The sequence below is a fragment of the Macaca nemestrina genome, chromosome 5 (genome assembly GCF_043159975.1).
Source record: "Macaca nemestrina isolate mMacNem1 chromosome 5, mMacNem.hap1, whole genome shotgun sequence".
Taxonomy (NCBI): domain Eukaryota; kingdom Metazoa; phylum Chordata; class Mammalia; order Primates; family Cercopithecidae; genus Macaca; species Macaca nemestrina.
In genome coordinates this window covers 158,160,020-158,185,121 of record NC_092129.1, presented here as the reverse complement: position 1 = coordinate 158,185,121, position 25,102 = coordinate 158,160,020, and the positions used below count along the sequence as shown (strand labels likewise).

The 25,102-nt window shown below is 39.1% G+C and overlaps 1 protein-coding gene across 11 annotated transcripts in view; it reads right to left on the bottom strand.

Annotated features, from left to right (window-relative positions):
- Positions 1-5,723: 5,723 nt before the first annotated feature.
- The window catches only part of LOC105482568 (solute carrier family 17 member 2), an 82,817-nt gene continuing 63,438 nt past the window's right edge, over positions 5,724-25,102 (bottom strand). For 2 of the 11 annotated variants that reach the window (XM_011742752.2, XM_011742754.2), the window contains exons 3-14: positions 19,039-19,197; positions 18,817-18,927; positions 16,757-16,968; positions 14,231-14,464; positions 14,058-14,145; positions 11,516-11,602; positions 9,688-9,806; positions 9,404-9,565; positions 8,454-8,586; positions 8,217-8,364; positions 7,319-7,409; positions 5,724-6,203 (exon numbers count right to left, since the gene is read on the bottom strand). In XM_011742752.2, coding sequence (XP_011741054.2) covers positions 6,069-6,203; positions 7,319-7,409; positions 8,217-8,364; positions 8,454-8,586; positions 9,404-9,565; positions 9,688-9,806; positions 11,516-11,602; positions 14,058-14,145; positions 14,231-14,464; positions 16,757-16,968; positions 18,817-18,844 — 1,437 coding nt within the window. In that variant the 5' untranslated portion in view covers positions 18,845-18,927; positions 19,039-19,197 and the 3' untranslated portion in view covers positions 5,724-6,068. Of the gene's footprint in view, positions 6,204-7,283; positions 7,410-8,216; positions 8,365-8,453; positions 8,587-9,403; positions 9,566-9,687; positions 9,807-11,515; positions 11,603-14,057; positions 14,146-14,230; positions 14,465-16,756; positions 16,969-18,816; positions 18,928-19,038; positions 20,104-23,326; positions 23,744-25,102 lie in introns of those variants that run through there. The other 9 variants (XM_011742751.3, XM_011742753.3, XM_071097495.1 and 6 more) reach the window with 9 other exon arrangements.

Here is a 25,102-nt window from a genome sequence, read left to right as displayed (position 1 = left end):
TTTAATAAAACATACAATACTCTGAATATTCTCAGTGGTTAAAAAAAAAAAATAAAATAAAGACACACAGCAGACAAAAGAAGAGGGAGCAGGCAAACCAAGAGCCAAGGCAAATGTGTTAATCATTAGCAGGTTATCCCCAAACCAATATTTGGAAGTACCCCTTTGTTGACAACCAGAAAGTGTTTACACTTCAGGCATTGCACCAAAATAAAGTGTGGATGCCTTTCTTTTCTAAAGTGGAAGGAGGGATATTGTGGACATAGGCACATTATCAGGCAATTTTAAGAAATAAGTTGAAATTGATGGAAATTGAGAAAGACTTTGGAAAGTGTTTGCCTGCCTCTACCACCAAAAAGTCCATGGAGAAAGAAAAGCAAAAGGTCCAAAAATGAAAGTCAGCAGAAACTAGAAAGATGGGCAACAAAGTTTTACCATACAGATAAATAGATGAGTCTTAGTAAAGAAAACACAACAAATTAAGAACAATCACTAAATAAAAACAAAATCGAAGGAAACTCTAAGACCACCAGCCAAAAAGCAAGGGAAAATGATTAACACCTTGGGACATCTTGGTGAAGAAATTCCAGGGTAAAGAGAATCCTATAGCACCTAGCCTAAACATGGCTCTCCTACAAAAATTAGCTGACCAACTAGACTTCCTCATATTGGACATCAGAAGAGACTAGCAGGAAGTCAATACTGTTCTGAATAAGACAAATTGCAAAACAAAATTTCTGTTGCCAGCTAAGTTAATATTACAATGTATTAAGGCTCCACAGTGATCATGTAGAGTACTAAGAAAGAAATTCTTCGCTATTCTGGAACTCAGAGTCTCATCCAAGTACTGCTCCAAAAAATACTCCATTGAAATGTTTTGAGATGAGGAAGGATAAAGGATGGACATGAAAGAAACAAAACAAAAAACACTTCATTGTCCAGGGCTACGCTAAGTGAGCAAGAAGTGTCCAGTACTCAAAATTAAGGAGGCACTCACTCTCATGTGCTAATTCTATTCTTCATGAGCCTGAAAAAGGATGCCTCCTTAAATATTGCTCCCTGGGCACTTCACTTGCCTCACCTTGGTTTCAGTCCTCAAATTATGTTCAAATAACAGTGGCAAGTATAATACCCAATAGAATGCAAACGCTATAACTCTTGTATGGAAACTACTCAATGCAAAATTAATACATTAACTGCAAAACGTCAGAGCAAAATTTCCAGAGAACGGTAATGAAACCAAGAGTGAGGTGACAGGTTGCCTCAGTGTATCTGTTTTCTTATTATATGTAAGGAGAGAGACATGGCTGGGCATGGTGGCTCATGTCTGTCATCCCAGCATTTTGAGAGGCCAAGGCAGGAGGATCCCTTGAAGCCAGGAGTTTCAGACTAACCTGAACAACACAGCAAGATCCCCGTATCTACAAAAAAAAAAAAAAAAAAAAGCTGAGAGTCAACAGCTGCTTTTTTTACTATATAGGTTATTAACTTGAGAAATAAAGCATTAAAAGAACAATGAATTTGGGAGCACAACACAGCAAAATGTAATCTGCCCACAAAAGTGGACTTAGAAGAGAAATTTTCCACTAAGCTTTAACCTGTTTCATAATTAAATACAAATGAATGAAAAATAAATAAAGTAAGTATCCAAAACAAAATTTATATGAAGTAAAGCAAAGGGAAATAGGACACAAGCTTGATAAAAGATAAAGCTAATAGATTATAAAATAAAAAGACGGCCAGGAGAGGTGGCTCAAGCTTGTAATCCCAGCACTTTGTGAGGCCGAGATGGGTGGATCATGAGGTCAGGAGATCGAGACCATCCTGGCTAACACGGTGAAACCCCGTCTCTACTAAAAAAATACAAAAAACTAGCCGGGCGTGGTGGCGGGGCGCCTGTAGTCCCAGCTACTCAGGAGGCTGAGGCAGGAGAATGGCATAAACCAGGGAGGCGGAGCTTGCAGTGAGCTGAGATCGGGCGAAGGCAGGTGGATCATCTGAGGTCAGGAGTTTGAGAGCAGCCTGGCCAACATGGCGAAACCCCGTCTCTACTAAAAATACAAAACTTAGCCAGGCATGGTGGTACATGACTGTAATCCCAGCTACTCGGGAGTCTGAGGCAGGAGAATCACTTCAATCTGGGAGGCGGAGGTTGCAGTGAGCCGAGATCAAGCCACTGCACACCAGCCTGGGTGACAGAGCAAGACTCTGTCTCAAAAATAAATACATAAATAAATAAATAAATAAATAAATAAATAAAAGACAAGCTATTCTTAAAATTAGTAAATGACTAAGTAGTCTAATGAAGGAGAAAGAAAGCACACATGCAATTGGGTCAGAAGTACAAAGCAGCTAAAACCTCAGATATAGATAAAATGAATATATTATTAAAAAGTTAGTCTGATAAAACAGTTGAAAATTTTGCAAATATACTGTAAATAGTGTGTAAAATAGATGATCCTCCAAGATAACATAAATGGTCAAAATTGATCAAAGAAAAACACAGAACCCCTTAAAAGACCAATAACTGAGGGAATTGAGAAAGTTATCAAAGAAGTCTCCTCAAAATGGCTTTCAGCCTGCATAGTTTTTACAAACCAATGCTTTCAAGCTTTCAAATAACAATAGCAATTATAAAAATTCCATTCTAGTCAATCTTTTTCAGAGTAATGAGGAAAAAGGAAAGTTCTCCTTTCTAATTTTTGAAATCAGCATAAGGTGCATATCCAGACACAAAAAAGATACACAAAATACATGTGTGCATACAGAGCCAATCTCATATATCATCAGTACATCAGCCAAAGTCCTAAATAAACTATTAGTGAATCAAATTCTGTTGTACATCAAAAGAATATTCAAGGGAAAGCTCAACATTAAGAAATACATTAATATAATTCACAATATTTAACAGTCAAGGAGAAAAAGCAGGTCATCTCATCATTAGATAGATGACAATAAGTTATTTGAGAAAAGTGAATTAATTTTCATGACTATTAATGTTAGAAACAATCCTTTAGGGATGGGGAGGGGAGATGAGTTAGAAATGTTTCCTACCCGTTCACAATTGCATCTATTCTGAAGCCATTAGGAATGTGAGTGGTAACTCTTCCTCAAACCATCGCATGAGGAAAGAATACCCTGAAAGTCTGACACACCAAAGTAATCTGTCAGGAATCAGTCAGAGAACCTGCTGGGAATACCTAGGCATGATGAGTCATCATTGTTCTTACCACCCGTGGCAACTGATGCAATTGGAAGCAACTGATGCTTTCAGGGTCATGGTTTCTTCGAAGCCTGAGCTTATTAATTTTGCTGTTTGAGAACTTGCAGTTTGATCCAAAAGCTGACAGCATCAATTATCCCATTGCCTTCCTTCCTGCTCTGATACTGGAAGTTCCAAGAAAAGAGGAGGTGGAAGAGGACCAAGAAGAACATGAAAACAGAGGACCAGGGGCCGGACGCGGTGGCTTACGCCTGTAATCCCAGCACTTTGGGAGGCCGAGGCAGACGGATCAGTAGGTCAGGAGATCGAGACCATCCTGGCTAACACGGTGAAATCCCGTCTCTACTAAAAAATACAAAAAATTAGCCGGGGGTGGCGGCGTGCGCCTGTAGTTGCAGCTACTTGGGAGACTGAGGCAGGAGAATGGCGTGAACCTGGGAGGCAAAGCTTGCAATGAGCCAAGATTGAGCCACTGCACTCCAGCATGGGCAACAGAGCAAGACTCCGTCTCAAAAAAAAAAAAAAAAAAAAAAAAAAGCAGAGGACCAAGACCCCTTCCCAACTGCTCCACAGGTCAAAATGAAGTCAAACAGAGCAGAAGCTCTCAAAAGGATGATACTTTGAATTTGCTTTCTGTTTTATTTTCTACATATATAAAAGTGCACAAATCATAAATGTACAATATTCACCAAGTAAACACACCTCCAAGTCAAGAAATAAAATATTTCTAGTACTCCAGGAGCACTTCTTAAGTACCATCCATCCAGCCACGACCCCCATCCTCGCCCAAGGGAAATCACTCACTGATTTTTAACTGGACAGTTTGGTTGTAGCTGTTTTTAAAAGCTATTTTATAAACCTTTAAAAGAATGTACCTTTTGTCTTCCTTCAATCAATATCGTGTTTATGAGACCCATTCGTCTATTATGTATTAGGGTCTGTTAATTCTTATTGCTATATAAATAGACCGTGGTTTATTTACTCATTCTTCTCTTAACAGACAACTTCCTGTTTGGGCTATTACAGATAGTGCTCCTATGAACATTGTTGTGCATGTTTTATGGATGTATATGTGCATTTCTAAGTAAAACGTCTGAGTCACTGGAATTGTACATTTAACTTTAGGGGATATTGCTGAGCAGCTTTCCAAAGTTCACATTCGTAGCATATGAAAGTTCCAGTTGCTCCACACGCTTGGCAACATTTTGTCTTCTATCGTCTTTCATTTTATCCATTATGTTAATTTTATAGTGGTATTTCATTGTAGTTTTGATTTTCATTTCTGTAATGACTAATGAAGTTGAACATCTTTTTATATATTAAGGAGCCACTTGCATTTTCTCTTTTACGAAGTCCCTGTTCAAGTCATTGGCCCATTTTTTAGTTGGGTTGTCTGCCCCTCACCCTTCTTTGGTCTTTTTTTCTCTTTTTTCTCTACATAAATTGACTATCTATTATACTCTGTCTTTCTTTTTGCTTCTACTTCTTCTTTTAGCTTTCTGAAAACCCCCCTTTCTCTTTATATTGTCAGTACCATGAAGGCAAAATCAATGTTCTCATCTTAGTACCATTCTCAGGGCCTGACACTGTTTTTCTGAAAAACCTGCTCAAAAATACACGTTGATTTGCATTAGGAGATTCTCTTCATCTGCTGAATTAGCCCAAGGTTCTTGTCCTAGCAGTTTTTAAATAGGATTTAAAATATGGTGAGAACCTCCTCTCTAGACATGTGGCAAAACCAGATTCAGCTCTGTGTGAGGAGACAACCTAAAGGATATGTTTTAAGTGTTAGGAGCCAAATTATCTCCTGTTACAGTTGATGCTGCCTGAGCATCTTGGGAAAGTAAGAAAAATATGAAGAAGGTTAAATTATCTTTTTCTACCCTCAAAAAGAACTTCTCTTGTATGTGATACATTTCTATGCCTTGTACGTGATACATTTCTATGCCTTTTCTCATCTTGTTATATCTTCAATATTTTTCTCCCCCATATAAATTGTCATTTCACTTGAAAGTGTCTCTGTCATCTCCCTCCAATTTTCATCATATGGTCTAAACTATATTGCTATCCCTTCTGGAAGTATCTACATTGTCTTCCTTTACATCCATTCTTCTCACAATACAAGCTTTCCAATTCTATCCTCTCTGTCCTTGATTTATAAGTTAACCTCATTTATTTAATCTTTTCTTGATCGTTTTCTCATCATTAATCTCTTGCAATTGGGCTAGGATAAATATCTGCTTAATCTGATGGAAATATCTGAATCTAAATAATTTGAAAATGGTCTATTTTATTTTAGCATGTAAATTTTAATAGAATTTAACCACATAAATAAACGTCCATGTTTTACAATGTATAAAAAATAATAAAAACTTTAATTCTGGGGATTATAGCTTTACAGTTCTGATGGGTGCTGAGATCTGTAACATATGGTTACAATTCCGAGCAGCTCTTCTCTGTATCCAATAACTTGCCCCACTATGAAGATATTTATCAGTGATCATTTTCACATGAACTTTTATTTATTTAGTACTTTCCAATGAGGAAAATTCAAAGGCCACATGGATTTTCAAGTTTGTCCAGCTGTTGTCAACCCCAGGTACATGTAGAAACCTCTAAGGAGTATCTAAAAATTAGTGGTATCTGGGTTCCACCCCAGACCAATTCATTCAGAATTTCTGGAGTGAGTCCCAGGCATCAGTATCTTATAAAGGCTCCCCAGGGAAGACTAACACACAGCGAGAGTTAAGAACTGCTGAGTCTATGGTCAAGAATATGAAGATAAGTAAAAAATGTTTAAAAAGTTCATGCTCAGTACTGCATTTAAGTTTGTAACTTTATGTCCTCAGAGGCGGGTGAGGGTCCTCTCTTTGGCCCAGTCTTGAAGTTCTGCTTGCCCAAATGTGACGTAAAAGACCAGGCCAAACATGTTGACTGCAGCAGACAGGAAAAAGACATTCCTCCAACCAGACTCAAAATCCTAGAGGTAAAAAACACAGAAAAATGATCAATCTCACAAGCTCCTTCTACACCAGTTCTAGAAGCCCTCCAAGTTGTGTATTGCAATGTTGATCACAAGGAATATAATGAACAATGTGCAGTAGCTACTTAAGAAAGCTTATGAAACTATTGGAAACAAAATGGCCAAAATGCACATCGGGTTCTGAGTTGAGATGGTTATTTCTTTAAATAAAAATAAAATACACTAATGTTTTTCTGAAAATTTGGATTTCAATGTATAATATTACTGATTTAAAATTATGCCTAAAATGGCACCATGGCATCGTGTTTGTGTCTTCTCTGTTTTTTTATTTTGGTTTGGTTTGGTTTGGTTTGGTTTTGTCTGTTGACATCTATCACTACAACCCATCCCAATTCAACACAAGTTCTATTTGGTCTTCTGTGTGACCCTCCTCAGAAAGCCCTACTAAGTAATTTCCAGCATTATAGTCACAGTGGATTCCTAGCAGTTTAGTCAAATATTAGCCTGGCAACTTGATCACATAGAAATACAGTAAAAATAAAACTTCTCTTTGTAAGTTGGTTCTCGTCAGTCCTTCCATCCCTGACTGGGTCTGTCTTTTCGTCTTCCTCATGAGCTTGCATTTCCAAACACTGAGAAATCCTCCTTGCAATGTCTCACAGCCAATCTCTTTTCAGCCATTAAATTGTCTTTAAACAGGCCTTGGGATACTTTGTTTCCCTTTTGTGATTTTTTAAAAATTGGAATTAGTCTGAACATATTCTTCATGATCTTCTTATGCCCCTCTGTTTTCATCTCTTGCTATTCCTTGACATGTGTCATTCATTCTATTCATAACTAAGAATTGTTTCATGCTCATGTACCTCTAGGAAGCCATACATGCTATCTTCTGCACCAGAACAGCTCATTTTAATCAATCTCATGTCTATTCATCTTGAGAAAATAAGCTTATATTTTTCTTTCCCTGGGAAATCTGACCTATCAGAGTCTGATTTAGAGGCTCATGTAAATAGAGTAATTGTGTTGCCATCCAGACCTTGTGAGCACTGTGTGTATCTACAACACCTAAAACAATACCTGCCACTTGAAGATGTTCAATAAACTGGCCCAACCTGACTGATGAGGAATCCAGTGGCAGTGGAAGAGATGATTCCTGCGATGAGCCCAAATCCTCTTGAGATTCCCATGAGGAAACTTGCATATCTGTGGGAAGATGATTTTATAAATGATTTTATATAGAAAGCCACCTACAGCTTCTGCAGCAACTCAACTTTAACACAGTTCAGCTCTTATGGCAAAGTCATTTTGCTTAATGCAGTTTTTCATTCACCTAAAGACATTCAGGGCAATGTCTATTTGCCAAACCTGAAATTACCAACCTACTGAGTCAATAACCAGGGAGCAATGCAGTCTCTTTGGGAACTGAGTTTCTTTACCCTGGCAGCTCAGTGTAGAAGCCAGTTTGTGCAACGGGCAGGACACAGACTCCAAAGCCAAACTCCCTGGGTCCAAATCCTGGCTCTGCCTCTATGTGACCATAGTCACACCATGTAACCTCCTTGTGCCTCAGCCTTCTCCCTTATAAAATGGGGATAACAATAGGACCTACCTAATGTAACTGTGAGGATTAGATGTGTTGATACATGGCAAGTCTTGGCACAGGAGCTGGCTTACTATGACTGTATATATATGTGGTAGCTAATATGAACAACACCATGGAAACTTCTCTAAATCACATGTGTGGGCCTTTTCCCAGCATACACAGTTCAATCTCTGTTAGGGAACCTTGGGAAGCTTTTTATCAAAATGATTACTGGCCAAGGCTGGAAGTCGTTGTTCTAAAAATGCCACATTTGTTGTTCTAAAAATGGCCATAGACAAACATTTGTAGTTATTTGTCTCTCTGCCATTAGTGCATGTCAGTAACATTAAAGAGTTTCACGGTGACTACTAAGGTCTAACACCTCTGGAGGGGTCTGGAGGAGGGGAAAAAACAGGTAGAGCTCTTACCTGGGCGCGATATCTAAGGTGTTGATGATAAACCCTGAGTCACATAGGTTACTGGTCCCAGGAATAAGTATCAGCAAAATAATGGTTATCACGTAACTGGATGCCACAAAGGGCAGGGCCACAGCACATATTGATGGAAGGAGGAGCCCTGGGCAATGAGGACATGCTGTCAGGGAACCCTCTGAGACCATGTGCAGAAAAGGAATTGGTTAAATGAGCCCACATGCTTATCCTTACCAAGAGATGAGAAGAGCTTTCGCACAGTGATCAATCTGAGAAGATTCCTGGACAAAAGGAAATCTGCCAGCTGACCTCCTAGAATTGTACAGCTTGCAGCAGCAATAAAAGGCAGAGAGGACAGAACTCCACTCTGAAGGAAGGAAATTTATACAGAGTAGTTACAGAGATATGTTAGCACCAAAATTTATCAGTTACACAGACCAGCCATTAACTTACTCCCATGATATTGTGGGTTGTTTGGGGGAAAATTAGTGTCATTTTTTACACTAGACGAACACTGTCTCAGATAAGAGGGCCAGAAGCTGCATCACTCTGGGCTCCAGAGAAAAGCAATATTGATTTCTTGGTTGTTTTTTATTTTTGAGATGGAGTCTCACTTTGTTGCCCAGGCTGAAGTGCAGTGGCACGATCTTGGCTCACTGCAACCTCCACCTACCAGGTTCAAGCGATTCTCCTGTCTCAGCCTCCTGAATAGCTGTGATTACAGGCGCCTGCCACCATGCCTGGCTAATTTTTGTATTTTTAGTAGAGATGGGGTTTCACCATATTGGTTAGGCTGGTCTTGAACTCCTGACCTCATAATCCGTCTGCCTCAACCTCCCAAGGTGCTGGGATTACAGGCATGAGCCACTGTGCCCAGCCCAACAATATTAATTTCTAAAAGAAACTTTGGCATCAGCTGGTGTGTTAGTATAGCATAGTGGTTAAGAATACGGATGCTGCAGCAGCTCTACCACTTAGTATTGTGCAACCTGAGGCAAGTTATCTCACCTCTAAGTGTCCTGTTTCCACATCTGTGAAAAGGGAATTATAACAACACCTATCTCAAGGTCATTGTGAAGGTTAAATTAATGGTTATATGTAAAGCCAGAATGTAATAGGTAACACAGAACTGTTTCTCCTTATTACCATTATCATTTTCATAGAAGTATAGGAAGTAAACTCACATCTCTGATGTTAACATGGAGCAGAGTACTGATGTACGTTGGTAGGTATGTTAGGATGATGGTGCACAACCAGAAATGGCTGAAAAAACCCAGGAAAATGGCCCAAAGTGGTAGGCATGTGACCATCGCCTTTATGGGGACAGCACGTCTAGGAGAACTGGGCTAAAAAGAAATATCTAATCAGCATGAGTATTAGAGCAGCCAAGATGGTGCCTCTCGGAGGAGATCCACACCCTGCCCTAGAGACCTCTGCATGGGCCACAGGTACAAGGTGTGCACTGTACCTGTTGAGCCAGTGAGGACACGATGTGCTCCTTTTCCCTAACACTTATGCATGGGTGATGCATGGGGTCATCATAAATCACTGTGAACCATAGGAAACAGCAGACACAGCCAGTGCTACCTGGGAAGAAGGTATAAAATTAGTTTTTAGGTAGATTTGTTTACTAGGGGAAGGGAGTTTCCTCTGAAGTGGCATGCCTCTCCCTTCTACACACTAATCAATTAATGCTTATTCTACCATAAGGACCTAAATGTTCCCATTCTTTCTTTCAATCCTTCTACAAACCTGTTAAAGCTTTTAAGATACTATGTCTCAAATAGAAAGCCACCTTTTGTCAATGTCAGAGCCCTCTGGAGATAACATGAGCACGGCATTGTATAGCTGATTAACTACTTTAAAGGCTCCAATGATTATAGTGTTATGAGAGCAGCAACTTCTTCTTTTTTTTTTTTTTTTTTTTTTTGAGACTGAGTCTGGCTCTGCCACCCAGGCTGGAGTGCAGTGGCCGGATCTCAGCTCACTGCAAGCTCCACCTCCCGGGTTCACGCCATTCTCCTGCCTCAGCCTCCCGAGTAGCTGGGACTACAGGCGCCTGCCACCTCGCCCGGCTAGTTTTTTGTAGTTTTTAGCAGAGACGGGGTTTCACAGTGTCAGCCAGGATGGTCTCGATCTCCTGACCTCGTGATCCGCCCGTCTCGGCCTCCCAAAGTGCTGGGATTACAGGCTTGAGCCACCGCGCCCGGCCGCAGCAACTTCTTAATGCACACATAAATTGTCTTGTGGAAGATCTGAATAGTCAGGATTGCAGTCACACATACTCGAAACAACCTTCCATGAAATCATGTGGCAGGAAAAAATTTCCAATGCACTTACAAGAGACAGTGTTATTTGTATTCAAGCCATATATTCATTATGGATTCCCAAAAGAAATATTTCTGTACAATACCTGGTTAACATGCACAAACCAAAATAATTAACACCATTAATGAGAAAGCCATTCAGGCCAGGACTATATTTAATGATACCATTTGGCTATAACAACAAAATCAAGTGTAGAAAATTGTCTTATTACTGGAATTTGTTATTTGAAGAACATTCTATGTTAAAAGATTCTGAGGACTAGTTTTCTTTAAATTCCATCTATTTACTGGATTCATTGATTCTTTTATTTTAAAGCTAAAAATCAGGCACTATGATGATACCCAAGTGATGAAAACATTATAGAATGTATTCCTTGCCTCAAGCATTTCACAGTTTAGTGGAAAGAAAAGGAGAAATAAATAATTACACACCAACATAACCTAGAGAGGAAATATCATAAATGAGAGAATGCCAGAATCTAATAGAGTAAGCCCTGGAAGGGCCCATGGGAAAGGGCACAGTTGAATCGAGCTTTGCAAGATGAACTTGGTAGAGAATAGGTGAACGGCATCTTGGGCAAAAATAATAATTATAATAAAATATGAAGACACATTGAAGATGTACTTCACTATCTTTGACATCTTAACTGCATGTAACAGGCACTTTAGATGTGGTGGTAGAGATTCTGCAGAAGATGCTTAATATGGAAGCACAAGACTGCATCACAAGTCAGTGCCATGTGAATAGTCAACTCCTCTATCCCGTGCATGTGGCTTCCCAGAACCACCAGGAAGGTGTTAATCAAGTTGTGTGACTAGATTAAAAATGATACCAACCGTTGACATTTGTTATCATCTTCCATTTGATAAAGGACATTTTCTTTCATATAGGAAGAATGTGGGTGATGTAGGTGCCAAAACGGATGCTCAGGAAATGGAGGCATTAGGATTTAGGAGAAAGTGACTCACCAAAGATGTAGAAGATAAAAGGCCAGCCCAAGGCCTGTGAGATTAGTCCCCCCACACAGAGGATGATGAAGGATCCAAATGCTGATCCTAAAGGGAAGAGGGAGAAAAACACTTATGAAAATAGCAAAGGCTGAGACTTCATGGCCTCTCTAAACATTGTCCCAACAGTGAGATGGCAGACTTAGAATTATTGGGCAATGAGAGTAATTATTTCTGCTCACAGATTTTCCCCAATAAAGTAATATATATGATATAATTAAAATTAATAAATAATAGTAACAAACCCTCTGATTCTTCAATGACTCCTCAACACCAATGTGACCAAATCTAAATCCCTTAGTTTGTCACAGCAACTCTCTGCTATCATAGCCCATTAGTATTTTCTTGTGATTACAGTTGCATTCTTGTATGATCTAATATGAGGCTGGGGGCAGGAAATGAAAGACTTACAAAATTCAGTAAGACACAGCCCCTGCCCTCAAAGAGCTTCTGGTCCAATTGGAGAGAAAAATGTGAATAAAATTGATTGTCACTAGTGAAATGCCATGTAGGCTTTGGAGTCTACATTAAAAAAAAAAAAAAACAAGAAACATAATTCACAGAGACCCATAGTAAGAAGGGTCTTACAGGGTAACATAACAGGGTAACATAACACACACACCAATATACATAAACACTTGTACACACAACCACACACATATGCCTCAATGGTTTCATGAATCAATATTTAACTTTACCATGTCCAATGCACTCCAACAATTTCTATTCTATTCTATTCTATTCATTTTTTAAAATAATGATTTTAACCCACTCAATGCATTTTATGACTCACTAATGGGTTCCAACCTGTAATTTGAAAAAAAAAAAAAAGATGTAAAATATAAGTGTGATAATAAAACTACAATGTGCGTGGAAGTAATAATAATAATTGACAATAATTATAAGATTTAGGAAGTTTTTACGTAAGCTACACAATAGGATAGATAGAATTTTGGCACAAGGAGCAGGGGCAAAGAACTTTCCAGGCATATAAACTAATGGGAGCAGAGCCAGAGGGAAGTGCAGTGCGGATCTATGTGGGGAGCAGCCAATGTCCGGTGCCACTAGAGCCATGCTTGCACAGGGGAGTTGAGTGGAATAAGGTTGGGGCCAGATGGCTGAGAACTTTTGTATCCATGCAATAAACAGGTCAGTCTTTAGTCTGTAAACATGAAGGAACACATTGAAAATTATCAAGCAAGTGAGGAAAAATGCCTCATCTTTACTTTTTTTTTTTTTATTTTTTTTCTTTTTTTCTTTTTTTTTTTGAGACGGAGTCTCGCTCTGTCGCCCAGGCTGGAGTGCAGTGGCCAGATCTCAGCTCACTGCAAGCTCCGCCTCCCAGGTTTACGCCATTCTCCTGCCTCAGCTTCCCGAGTAGCTGGGACTACAGGCGCCCGCCACCGCTCCTGGCTAGTTTTTTGTATTTTTTAGTAGAGACGGGGTTTCACCGTGTTAGCCAGGATGGTCTCGATCTCCTGACCTCGTGATCCGCCCGTCTCGGCCTCCCAAAGTGCAGGGATTACAGGCTTGAGCCACCGCGCCCGGCCCTCATCTTTACTTTAGCAAGATAACTTGGTTTTGGTGGAAGGAAGGTTGAAAGAAACCAGTCTAGAAGAGAGAGAGATCAGCAGATAGTATTTGCAAATAGAGGAGGTGGGGACAACTATGATGGAAGGAAGCAAGAAAGCAGGAGGGTTACTTGAGGTAAAAGTCTGCAGGATGCAGCTGTGTAGTGGACCTAGGAGTGAGAAGCTTGATGGAATCTTAGTTCTGCTCTTCGAGTATATACTCTCAGCATGACGGGCTGGGAAGAACAGCACTGATAAAGTTGTAGAGGCCTTAGTAGGATCACATACCACGGAAAGGCAGTCTAGCATAGTGATTAAGGGTGTCTGCTCTAGGGCTAAAATTTGCCCGGGCTTAAATCTCAGACCTACCGCCTGCTGGCTATTTGTATTTGGGCAATTTTCTTAATCTCCACCTTCCTTAACTCCCTTCTCTGTAAAATAAGAATTTAAAATGGTACTTACATGAGAGGGTTGTTGTGAGAATTAATTAGCTCACAATAGAATAGTCAAGAGCTTAGAATAATACAGAAACTCCAAACTCTTCTAGCCTCATTTCTCTCCTTACCACTTGGAGCTGTGGTAGCCTTAATTCTCACTGCAAAATCATTGCTAAGATGGTGTATATATAGTTTACTTGATCTTTTTTCCATTTATGCAATTCTTAAAGGTTTAAACATTTTCCTACAAGGCTTTTCTGACTACTAAGGCTTTTCTGAGCTGAATCCTAGCTCACAGTGGTTTCTTCTACTTCTAAGCCTCAATGTGTTTACTGTACAGATGCATCTTTCTTATTTGTGATGCAACTGTCTTGTATTGTTGAATTTTTCCGTAGTACTTTTTCTCCCTCTTCCCTAAACTATTTGATTCATAGATGATAAGACACAGTAGGATGGAACAGATGACAAAGCTATGACCCATGTGTGCACACTTACCTGATCCTGCAATGGTGGTGAGCTTGCTTCGTTCAAGTGGAGGAGCCCACTTTGCCCAAATAGTAAACTGACCTGTCCATGCCATTCCCTGAAATGAAAATCATTAAGACCTTTGATATTTTGTAGAATTCAGGAATCTGGATCCCACCCAGAATGAGAAAGTATCTGGATACCTGGGCCATGCCCTGGACTGTCCGAACCACAATGACCAAAATCACTCCGAAGTCAGCAGCCAATGGTGTAAAGAGGGTGAGAAGGGAAGAGATCAGCAAACCAGCACCAAGCATGTTTTTTGCTCCAAATATCCCTGCTAAATATCCACTTGGGATCAGAGTCAGTATTATCCCATAGTTGATGGAGCTAAAGATGATACCCTGAGTTTCTGGGCTCCACTGATACACAGAGGCCTGGGGAAAAATAGGAAAACTCTTTGTCAAGAAGTCCTATTATGAAAATCTACTTTACAGTCAGAGTTGCTTGAGGTTGGTGAGACCCTACTATAAAATATCTATTTTTGTTTTTCTCTATATTCTTCCTACCTTCCCAAACAACCAATTATACCCCTAATTTGCTTTCTTAGAAGGAGAGAAAAACAGAAAAAATGAAGAAAAGAGGTAAAGAAAATGATTATATAGATGAATAATAGGAAGAAGTAAATGGAAGAAAACAATGAGAGATATTTCATCTGTGAAAGTGCTTCCTCTATTTTGCTTCTAGTAAAAGTTGAGTAACATGTTGACTCTTATATCAAAGAATTTTTAAAACACACACACAAAGCTTTACTGAACTCTTAACCAAAATCAGTACCTAATTAAAAAGAAAAATCAAGTTTGGGAATTATGGTCTGCCCTGGCTGAACTGAGTTTCTAAAACACATATTACAAATGAATAAGATCACATTCTTCTGATACAACTCAATAAATAATTTGAATTATTTTAAAATAACTACCTAAAATGCCTGAATAATTATATAAGTTATATTACCTAAATATTTACCTAAAAATAAATAGATTTTAAAATAAATAAAATAAAGAAAGAAATAAATAAATAAAATAGATTTTAAAATAAAATAAAAAATAAATGCAATAAGGCCCCTAAATGTCTGGCATCATGCTTATAGAGAGCCAAAGGATATAAAATATGATATAAAATATTTTAGCCACTCAAAAAAACAATAAATAATACAAGGTATATGAATCACGTGAGAATCAAGATTTGAGGATGAATATAAATAAAACAGCAACTTTGAGAGGAAAAAGAATAATTCAGGAAGGTCCCAGAAAGGAAGCAATATTTGAACTATCCCTTGAAAAATGACTATGATTTATAGAAAGTCAAAAAGGAAAATTTTATCTCATTGGAAAAATTTGCAAAAGTGAACTTGTAGCACTTGGAAGAAACTAACAGGGACTCTGGCTTGCTCAGAGCAAAAACTTTCCATGGGTCATTGACAGCAGATGTGAGTGTGCTGAGAAGTAGGTCCAAATTCCAGAGGAACACAGCATGTCCAGTGAACACTGTATGTTTGACAACTTGAAGGTATCCAAGATACCTGAATAGTGAATCTACTCAGTGTGGATATGTAGATGGGATAATGGAGGAAAGACTGGAGACAATAAATTTATGTACTCATTGTAAATAAGCTGGGTCCAATGTAACAAAATCATTAATCATGAATTATAGTGATGACATTGGAAATGTACAGTACAAGATAATTTAAAGGATAATTTTTTTAATTGGGTAAATTCATGGTTTCCATATAAATGTAAAATAAGCATACAGCGAAGATTTTATTTAACTCATTGATTAATGGAGGGAGTAAATAAGATGTTATAACTGGTTCAAAGGAAAACTCAAAGAATCGCGCATAACACAAGCAGGAAGCAATGCTGAAATATACTTTAAATATACAGCAGAGTCCGGTGCAGTGGCTCACATCTGTAGTCCCAACACTTTGGGAGGCCAAGGCGGGTGGATCACCTGAGGTCAGGAGTTCGAGATCAGCCTAGTGAAACCCTGTCTCTACTAAAAGTACAAAAATTAGCCAGCAGTCGTGGCACGCCCCCTTAGTCCCAGTTACTCAGGAGGCTGAGACAGGAAAATCACTTGAACCCAGGAGGCGGAGGCTGCAGTGAGCTGAAATCACGCCACTGCACTCCAGCCTGAATGACAGAGAAAGACTCTATCTCAAAAAATAAATAAACAAACAAACAGCAAAATTGGCTGATGTCCACTGGGAGGTGAGTGGAGAAAAGTTTTAACTGATTTTTCTCTTGGCAAAATTTATTTGCAAAGCTATGGACAAGAATTATTTGCATTTCTATTTGTTATATAGAATTTACAGGGTTATAAAATTGCTTAGAAACAGTAAAACAGGCAGAGAACTGGATAGGATTGAGTAACCTATAAGAATGTGCCCAGGTAATACCTAGTTTTTCATTGAAGACATCACATAAACTGTTCCATTTTTAAATTTTTCACATTTAATCCTACAGTTCACCCACCTTATAATCATAATAACCTCAATGAAATCTTATTTTTATTATAGAAGTAATCAATGTCTCAAAGAAAAATAGTTCCAGTCAGTTTTAGTTTGTCATTGGAAATGTATACTTCTATACTCCACAGAATCAAGATCTATGCCTTCCTTTCAAAGTTTTTTCCTCTCAACAAAGAGCCCTATTTTCTGTCATACTTACCTTTGTATCAGATTCCTTGTTGGATATGCTGGAGTTATTGAGGGCGTCTGCAACAGGCCCCTCAGTGGAGGCATTAGATAGAGCATGCTGCTGAGTGGTGTTCACCATGGCAATGATTGCAATGCTCAGACTCACACGCTGAGTTATCATGGTGAAGTTTGAGAAGTGCATGATAAGAGCCAGCCCATAGCGTAATGAACAGAAATCTGGACCTAGAGAACAACACACATGTATGCAATGAGCATCCTGACCGAGACCCCCTTCTTTTCCTTTCTCCCACAGCTAGATCTGATAGAACTTTGGATGATGTCATGAAATCTCATTGTCTTATTTTCACCAAAATAGCCAGCACTACAAACCCACTTTGTCAAATGATTTGGTTGGCTTCAAGACATTGAATATGGGATCTTATAACCAAGTAAAGCAAATATGGCTATCTTTCAAGGGGGTAGGAAGCAGATGATAAATAGAGAAAACCCAAATGTAAGGCATTTATGTCATATTGCTCCAAAACGAAGTGAATGGGGATGACAGTGGCAGAGCCAGTCACATAACCGTCTCAGCATCAGTAAAATTCTCTGGGCTGTAAGTCAATAGTCCCATCTGTTATGCACATTTGTTTATCACAAAGCTTAAGAGTTTATACATAATGAGCTGCCTTTGAATTAAGGTATTGCACATCCAAGGATTCTCTTTTAATACATTTGAGAGATAGTACTTTAAAAGAACACTTCGACTAATTCCCTAGTGTAATGTCTACTTGGAAATGTTTTTGCTATGTGTCACTAGGCACTACCTTCACATATGCTCAACTTAAAAAAATAAAAATTGCGTGGGGTGCTGTAGTCCCACCATTTTGGGAGGCTAAGGCAGGAGGATCACTTGAGGTCAGGAGTTCGAGACCAGCCTGGCCAACATGGTAAAACGCCATCTCTACTAAAAATACAAAAATTACCCGGGCATGGTGGTGCATGCCTGTAATCCCAGCTACTTGGGAGGCTGAGTAAGGATAATCACTTGAACCCAGGAGGCAGAGGTCGCAATGAGCCAAGATCATGTCACTGCACTCCAGCCTGGGTGACAGAACAAGACTCAGTCTCAAAAAAAAAAAAAAAAAATTAATGTGTAGAACTATTTTTACAAAGCTTGTAGGTGATGTGGTGCTGGAAGATATTCAATGTATTAAAAGGACAAATTTTTTCTTTAAAAGCATCCCCATAAAGTGGAACAACCACAGAGCAATATTGAAAGGGTTCCCATGTGCATGATAGATTGGATTTTTCCTGCTTATTTGAAGGAAAACACTAACGCGAAACGAAGAGAAAACCTATGAAGACACAGATAAGAATATAATGGAAGAAATAATTTTTAATGGCCAAAAAAGCTCACAGATAAGAGTGGTGGTCTGGGAAATAATTATTTCCATTTTACTGGAGGTTTCCAAGCTCAGGAGAAAGAGCCAGCCATTTGGCGAGAATATTATAGTAGGAATTCATACGTAGGTTGGTTTAAAATGAGTTTCCTGGGCCAGGCGTGGTGGCTCATGCCTGTAATCCCAGCACTTTGGGAGGCCGAGGCGGGTGGATCACGAGGTCAGGAGATCGAGACCATCCTGGCTAACACGGTGAAACCCCGTCTGTACTAAAAAACAAAAACTCAGCTGGGCATGGTGGTGCATACCTGTAGTCCAAGCTACTCAGGAGGCTGAGGCATGAGAATCACTTGAACCCGAGAGGCAGAGGTTGCAGTGAGCTGAGATCGCACCACTGCACTCCAGCCTGGGAGGCAGAGCAAGACTCTGCCAAAAAAGAAAAAAAAAAAGACTTTCCCAAAACTTATTCCACTCCCTAGATCCCAGGATGTATTGCTTATTTGGCTTAATTTCTGACAGATGACTTCGTGGGTCTAAGGAAAAAGCAATAGGATTGGGGCTGGAGCTGGCTCCAATGTTACACTGGGAGTATCTTTACCAAAGGGCAGTGTGATGCAGGGATGTGTAAATGGGTTGGAATAAGCTTCAGCTTATTAACATAGCCTGCAAACAAGAGCAGTGGCTTTACCTTTCCTGGTGGCAGGCTTCCCGTCCATTTAGCTTCTGTGGGAAATGGTACCACGCTTTGTGGTGGAGTTTCCCTGTGCCCTGAATCTCTTTTACTACAACAGTCTTTTATCTATGGAGAGAACATAATCCAAAACATAATACACAAATAATTTCCCCTTGTTAATGTTGCCTCCTCTTAGCATCAGTAAAAGTTTTGACCCAACACAGCTACATAACTTACATTTTATAGGGCACCACTGGTATGCTTTTGGTTACAGGATTGTTAAAAGGAAATCTGGCTATAAGTTCCAGCTGTGTGACCTAGAGTTAGTCATTTAAATTCTCTAATCATTCATTTCCTCATCTGTTCAATGAAGATAAGGCTCCTTTCTGAGTGCAGCTGGAAGAATTAAATGAAAAATTGCATGTACTTTATTAAACCACACAGAAGCATGCAAAGGTGAGGAGTAGTATTGCTTGTAGCAGACCATAAGACAGGACAATTAAACTAAGCTCAAGAGCGAAGGAGTAAGGTTCCAGAACGGTCTTTCCTTTCATTCTGATGGTGTTTCTCTCCCCTCTGTACCACCAGAACAATGTTCCATGCGCCTTCGAACATGAAGGATGGCATTACATAACACTAATATGTATTACAATTAAAGGTTTAAAATGTTTATTCTCATATTTGCTACACATAATGTGGACACTTGATTGGACTGACAGTCTTCATGTCACCTAGAAAATTATAATGAACGGGGACTTCTTACTATAATTGTGAATAAATCCAGCTATTGTGACAGGAAAAGAGAATTCACGGCTCTAAATATGGACATGTTTAATTTCATATTTGAACACTAATCAAACTATCTTTGGGGATACATACATTTTGTTTATTTTAGGAAAAATCCATATCCTAAAAATATCGTCAATTTTCCATTCATTCCTAAATTGAAGCTTCTATGACTTTACTTTTTAATTTTTTTTAAATCCTTGAAGACATCTGAAGCTTCTATGACTTTAAAAACACATGTATCGGCTGGGTGCAGTGGCTCACACCTGTAATCCCAGTACTTTGGGAGACTGAGGTGGGTGGATCACTTGAGGTGAGGTGTTCGAGACCAGCCTGGTCAACATGGTGAAACCCCATCTCTACTAAAAATACTAAAATTAGCTGGTGTGGTGGCACATGCCTGCAGTCCCAGCTACTAAGGAGGCTGAGGCAGCATAATTTCTTGAACCCAAGAGGCAAAGGTTGCAGTGAGCCAAGATCGTGCCACTGCACTACAGCCTGAGGGACAGAGCAGGACTCCGTCTCAAAACAAACAAACAAAAAACACATGTATCAAACCTATATTTTATCATTCAAGGCTTTGCACTGCTTTTGCACACAAAACTTAAAAGACTTGTCCATACCTTTAAAGATATTCATAATCTGTGACCTTAGGCTGAAGGATTATAAGGAAAGGCATAGATGAAAAATTTTGTCCAAAAATATCCTTTGTAGTATTACTCATGACCGCATAATGTTAGAGATAAATTAACCTAATAATGAGAGTCTGGCAAGTCAATTTGATAGATTATTGTGATGGAAGCTATTTTAAAATGTTTTCAACAATATTGAATTACATTAGAAAAATGCTAGTACTCTAGTGTACAAAGCAGGGTGCGCTATGCATGTCCACATACAGGAATAGAAACTGATTCACACAAGTGCCGGTGATGACTATTTCTGGGTTACAAAACAGGATGGTCACTTCATTCTTTGTGATTTTCTATATTTACCAAGTGATTTTATAAATAATTAGTAGATACTCATTTTATATTCAGAAGTAGCTAAATGAGTTTAAAAGAACAATAATTGGACTTCATCAGCATGGCAAGTATAGTGTTCTGCTTTCCAAGTATCTCTAAAATTCTGAGAATAATGTCTCTCCATCTAAATTTTGAATTTTGGGTGTTTGGGTTGTTGTTGTTGTTGTTGTTATTGTTTTGTACAATGGACCCAAATGGAGACCCAATTGCTAGTAAGATCAGGTCAGCACCAGGATAGATACTGGTTGTTGCTTTGCTTTAGAAAGCCTCCAAGTCTTGCTAACATCTGGACATCAGGAGTTCAGCTCATTGCTCTACACTCAGATCCTAGCTGAAGTCACCTGTGGTCAAACCCAGAGTTTGGATCGTTTTCTATTTGATTTCACTTTTTATGAAAGATCCCATGGCTTGGCTGAAGGCAACTCTTTAAATGTACATGCAGCTGCAATTACTTACACCCCACTTAAAGCTTTCCCACCAACTTCTCCAATCGTATAAACACTGAAAGCTGAAAGAGACTCAGAGATCCTCTGGCCCAACTGTTCATTTTATTGATAAGAAAATTTGTGTACAGAAAATTTAAAAAGTTGCCTGAAACCACATGTTGCACAGAGCCAGCACCAGATCCCCTAATGCCCAGACTGCTGTTTGTTCTACCTATTAATACAACTTCCCCTTTATTTTCATAATATTTTAAGCACAAGCTTAAAACTCAATAGGATAGCTCCATTTTGAGGTATTATACAGGAGAATTTGTACATTTTAAATCAAGTTCCAATCATTTATTCTAGAAGGAAATTTGATGATGAAAAATCCCTTTAAGTTGAGCTTTGAGTATTAAACATAAACACAACAAAACTACTTCTCCTTGCTCTTTATGTTACTGGAATTGTATCACAAACCCATCACTTCAGTTTTTCTTCCCATTCTCTGCTGCTGTCTAATGAGAAAGGATGAAAAGCCCACTTAAGTTTTATGGTTTCAAATGCTATTTTGATTTTGTATCAATAGGTAATTTCAGTTCTTCATTTCCTATTTTCCTTTGCATGAGACAAATGCAGAAATCAGGCTAACATGCCAAACCATTCTAAACTGAGGTATTTCATAGTAATGGGAAGTATTTTTCCAGAATAAGCACTCAAGCTAATAAAATTATGGAGCCTGAACACTGGCATGGTTGATATGTAGTTAGAGACAGTGGAATAATTATTAGCCTATTTGCAAACAATTGAGAACATGTAACACTGTCAGAACCCTACCCTTTAAGGAGCTATACCTCTAAAAAAATAATTGTGATTTCTAGTGCCAAAGTTGTAAGTAGACACAGAAAAATGAATTGAAATTAAGTTAAAAGAAAATGTTATATTAAAAAAATTACTTGACACAGTATAGGTTGAATTTGAGAAAAAAATCAATAATGTACATATTATGGTATACGCATAAGTGAAAAAACAGGTTTTCCCCTTTTTTAAAGTCTAGAACTCATGATTTTATTATAATGGTTGTTAGATGGCTCTTAGATTCTCCTAATATCCAGCCTGTCTTGCATCATCTCTGTTAGCCCAGAGTCCTAGTTTACTCAGAATAAATGTTACACCTAGATCAAAGAGCATGAACCTGCAGTTGGGAGGGTATTCAAGGACTGAATTCTGCTCTGCCATTCCCAGATTGAGTAAACCAGGTAAAGTTTCATAAACTCTCAGGACTTTCACTGTTTTATGGGAAGAATTGGGATAATGTTACTTCACTGGGCAGTTTGGAGTGAAAACAAAGCTATGAGACATGCCTCGTAAATTGCAAAGTGTTAAACGTTGTATACTATTCTAGATACTAGCAACAGCAATAATAATAAACAGTTACAATATTGGTAGTCTGGCCCTCTCAGATCCCTAAGTACAGGCCTACAGCAAATGAAATATATTTCTATAAAAGTGCCTTCGATTGGTTGTTAAATTGGTTTTAAATGCTACTTTTCAAAAGTGGATTCTTCTAGCCTGGAATCCACAAGATGAGTGGGGAGGGGTTCACCAGAAAACATAGGAAGAAGCAATTCCTTCAGTGTTAGAAAAACTGAGCGCCCTCTCATCAACGGCCTATCTTTCTGAGAAATTGGTGCTGACCACAATGTCCCTGGGTGCCTTTTCTTAGCTGTACAATGAAGGTAACAAGCTAGGTGATCTCTCCAAGCATACAATTTTCTTGCCTTCAGTCTTATTCATCTTTGATATGTTCTCTTTCCTTTTATTATTATTATCTTTTTGAGACAGAGTCTTACTCTGTCACCCAGGCTGAAGTGCAGTGGCATGATCTCAACTACTGCAACCTCTACCTCCCAGGTTCAAGCAATTCTCCTGCCTCAGCCTCCTGAATAGCTGGCACATGTGTTATGCACACACCTAGGTGCATGCGCCATTACGCCCAGCTTATTTTTGTATTTTCAGTGGAGACATGGTTTCACCGTGTTGGCCAGGCTGGTCTCAAACTCCTGACCCCAAGTGATCTGCCCGCCTCAACCTCCCAAAGTGCTGGGATTACAGGCGTGAGCCACCGCACCCGGCCATGTTCTCTTTTTCCTGAGGGACTATTTCAAATTCATATAGAAGTCTGAAAAGACTCATTAGCCACAGTCCCAAACACAAATCTTGTCAGTTATGGTCAGTATTTCATCCACAGCCAAACCCAGTCCAACTAATCACAGCATCACAGTTAATACTCACAGCGTCCTTGGAGAAATGACCATTGTCCACAGTGTCCATTGGTACCAGTGGCTTCTCAAGCCTTGCCCTAGGGTCTTGATTGAATCAGTTATCTTTTTCAGAAAGTCTCTTCATTTTGGAATTAGGCAATATTACCAGATGGAGATCCTTATGTTGCTGTTAATGTCTTTTCTCTGACTTCTCCTAAAACTGTTCCCTCCCCTTAATGGACCTTTGGTAAGTTAGTAATTATCCTTCTACCCATAAAGAAGAAAAGCACTTACCTTCACCATTAAACCAGTATTTTAAGCCCTAGACTATAAGGCTAACTTGGAAAAGGAGGGAGTTTTCTGTCCCTTCTTCCCTTTCAAATACTTTTGCAGGGTTTTACAGGGATAAATAATGAGCCACCTGGCAGTCAGACAGCACCAGGTTTGGCCCCACTTTCTCAGAAAGCCTCGGTTTGGCTTTGCCGCTTAATTTTTAACTTCATTTTCAAGTTCTCACTGTTAGAATATCTCAAAAGATGTCATTGCGTGTTTCTGCTTTGAACTGTGCATACAACCATTCAGTCAACAAGCCTTTTTTTCTGAAAGCAAGGGGGCATGGTGTGGAAGAAAGGGCAGGGCTCCTGAAATCAGAGATGGAGTCAGACCCATATTCACTTCCTAGTGTTTTCCCTGAGTTTGGACAAGTCACTGAACCTCTTTGAATTCGCTTCCGCTTTAGTAAAGCAAGGATTGTGATACTCTACTCATGGGATTATTGAACAAATGAAATACATATGCTAATTGGTAGTAGTTCTTCAATAAATGAGGTGTTCATTCCTCTTTAGGAGTTCAGTTAAGTCAATTAGATTTCCATACGCATTTGGTGCCCACAGCCTAATGAATGTGAACCGTGACTACCCTGGCAACTTCCCAGGAAGCTGCATTGTAGCCCTCCTTCCTGTTTCATATCATGCATGTCTTTCCTAATCCAGTTCCTGCTTGGCTCCTGACTCTTGGAATTGAGTCCTATTTGTAATTATTAATTTTGAGACTGTGGTTGCTATTGGATTTTCCTAGTGTGACGCAACCCTTATAAAATGAGGCGAGAGCCTTCCCTCTCTGGCTTTATCAACTTCAAACTTCCTTAACTGAGTTCCCCCATCTTAGTGAGTCTCAGCATACTCCCCACATAACCTGCTGGAGTAGGCTTATCCTACTCAACTCCTCAGATCTCTGTATCTAATTCTATTTTATTGCTGTTGTAGTAAATTACCGCAACTGTGGTGGCTTGAAACAACACACATTTATTTATTTATTTACAGTTCTAAAGGTCAGAAGTCCAAAATGGGGTTCGGTGAGCCAAACTCAAGGTATTGGCAAGGTTGTGCCCCCTCCAGAGGCTTTAGGGGAAAATCCATTTCTTTTTCTCTTCAGCTTGTAGTGACCACTGCATTTTTTAGCTCTTGGCCCTTCCTCCACCTTAAAGCCAGCAGTGTGACATCTTCAAGTATTTTTCTCTTATTCTGACTCATCTGCCTCTCTCTTATAAGGACCCTTGTGATTCTTGTGATTACACTAGGTCCCATCTTCAAAATTCAGGAAAATCTGCCCATCTCAAAATTCTTAACTTATTAAACATGTAAAGTCCCTTTTGTCATATAAGGTAATATATTTACAGGTTCCAGGGATTAGGACATGGATGTCTTTGGAGGACAACATTCAGCATACCCTTTTGAGGGACAGAAGGGTAGCAGGAAGAGTTGAAACAATTCCTTCCTTTCTTTAATTAAAAATTCTGGTGATTGAT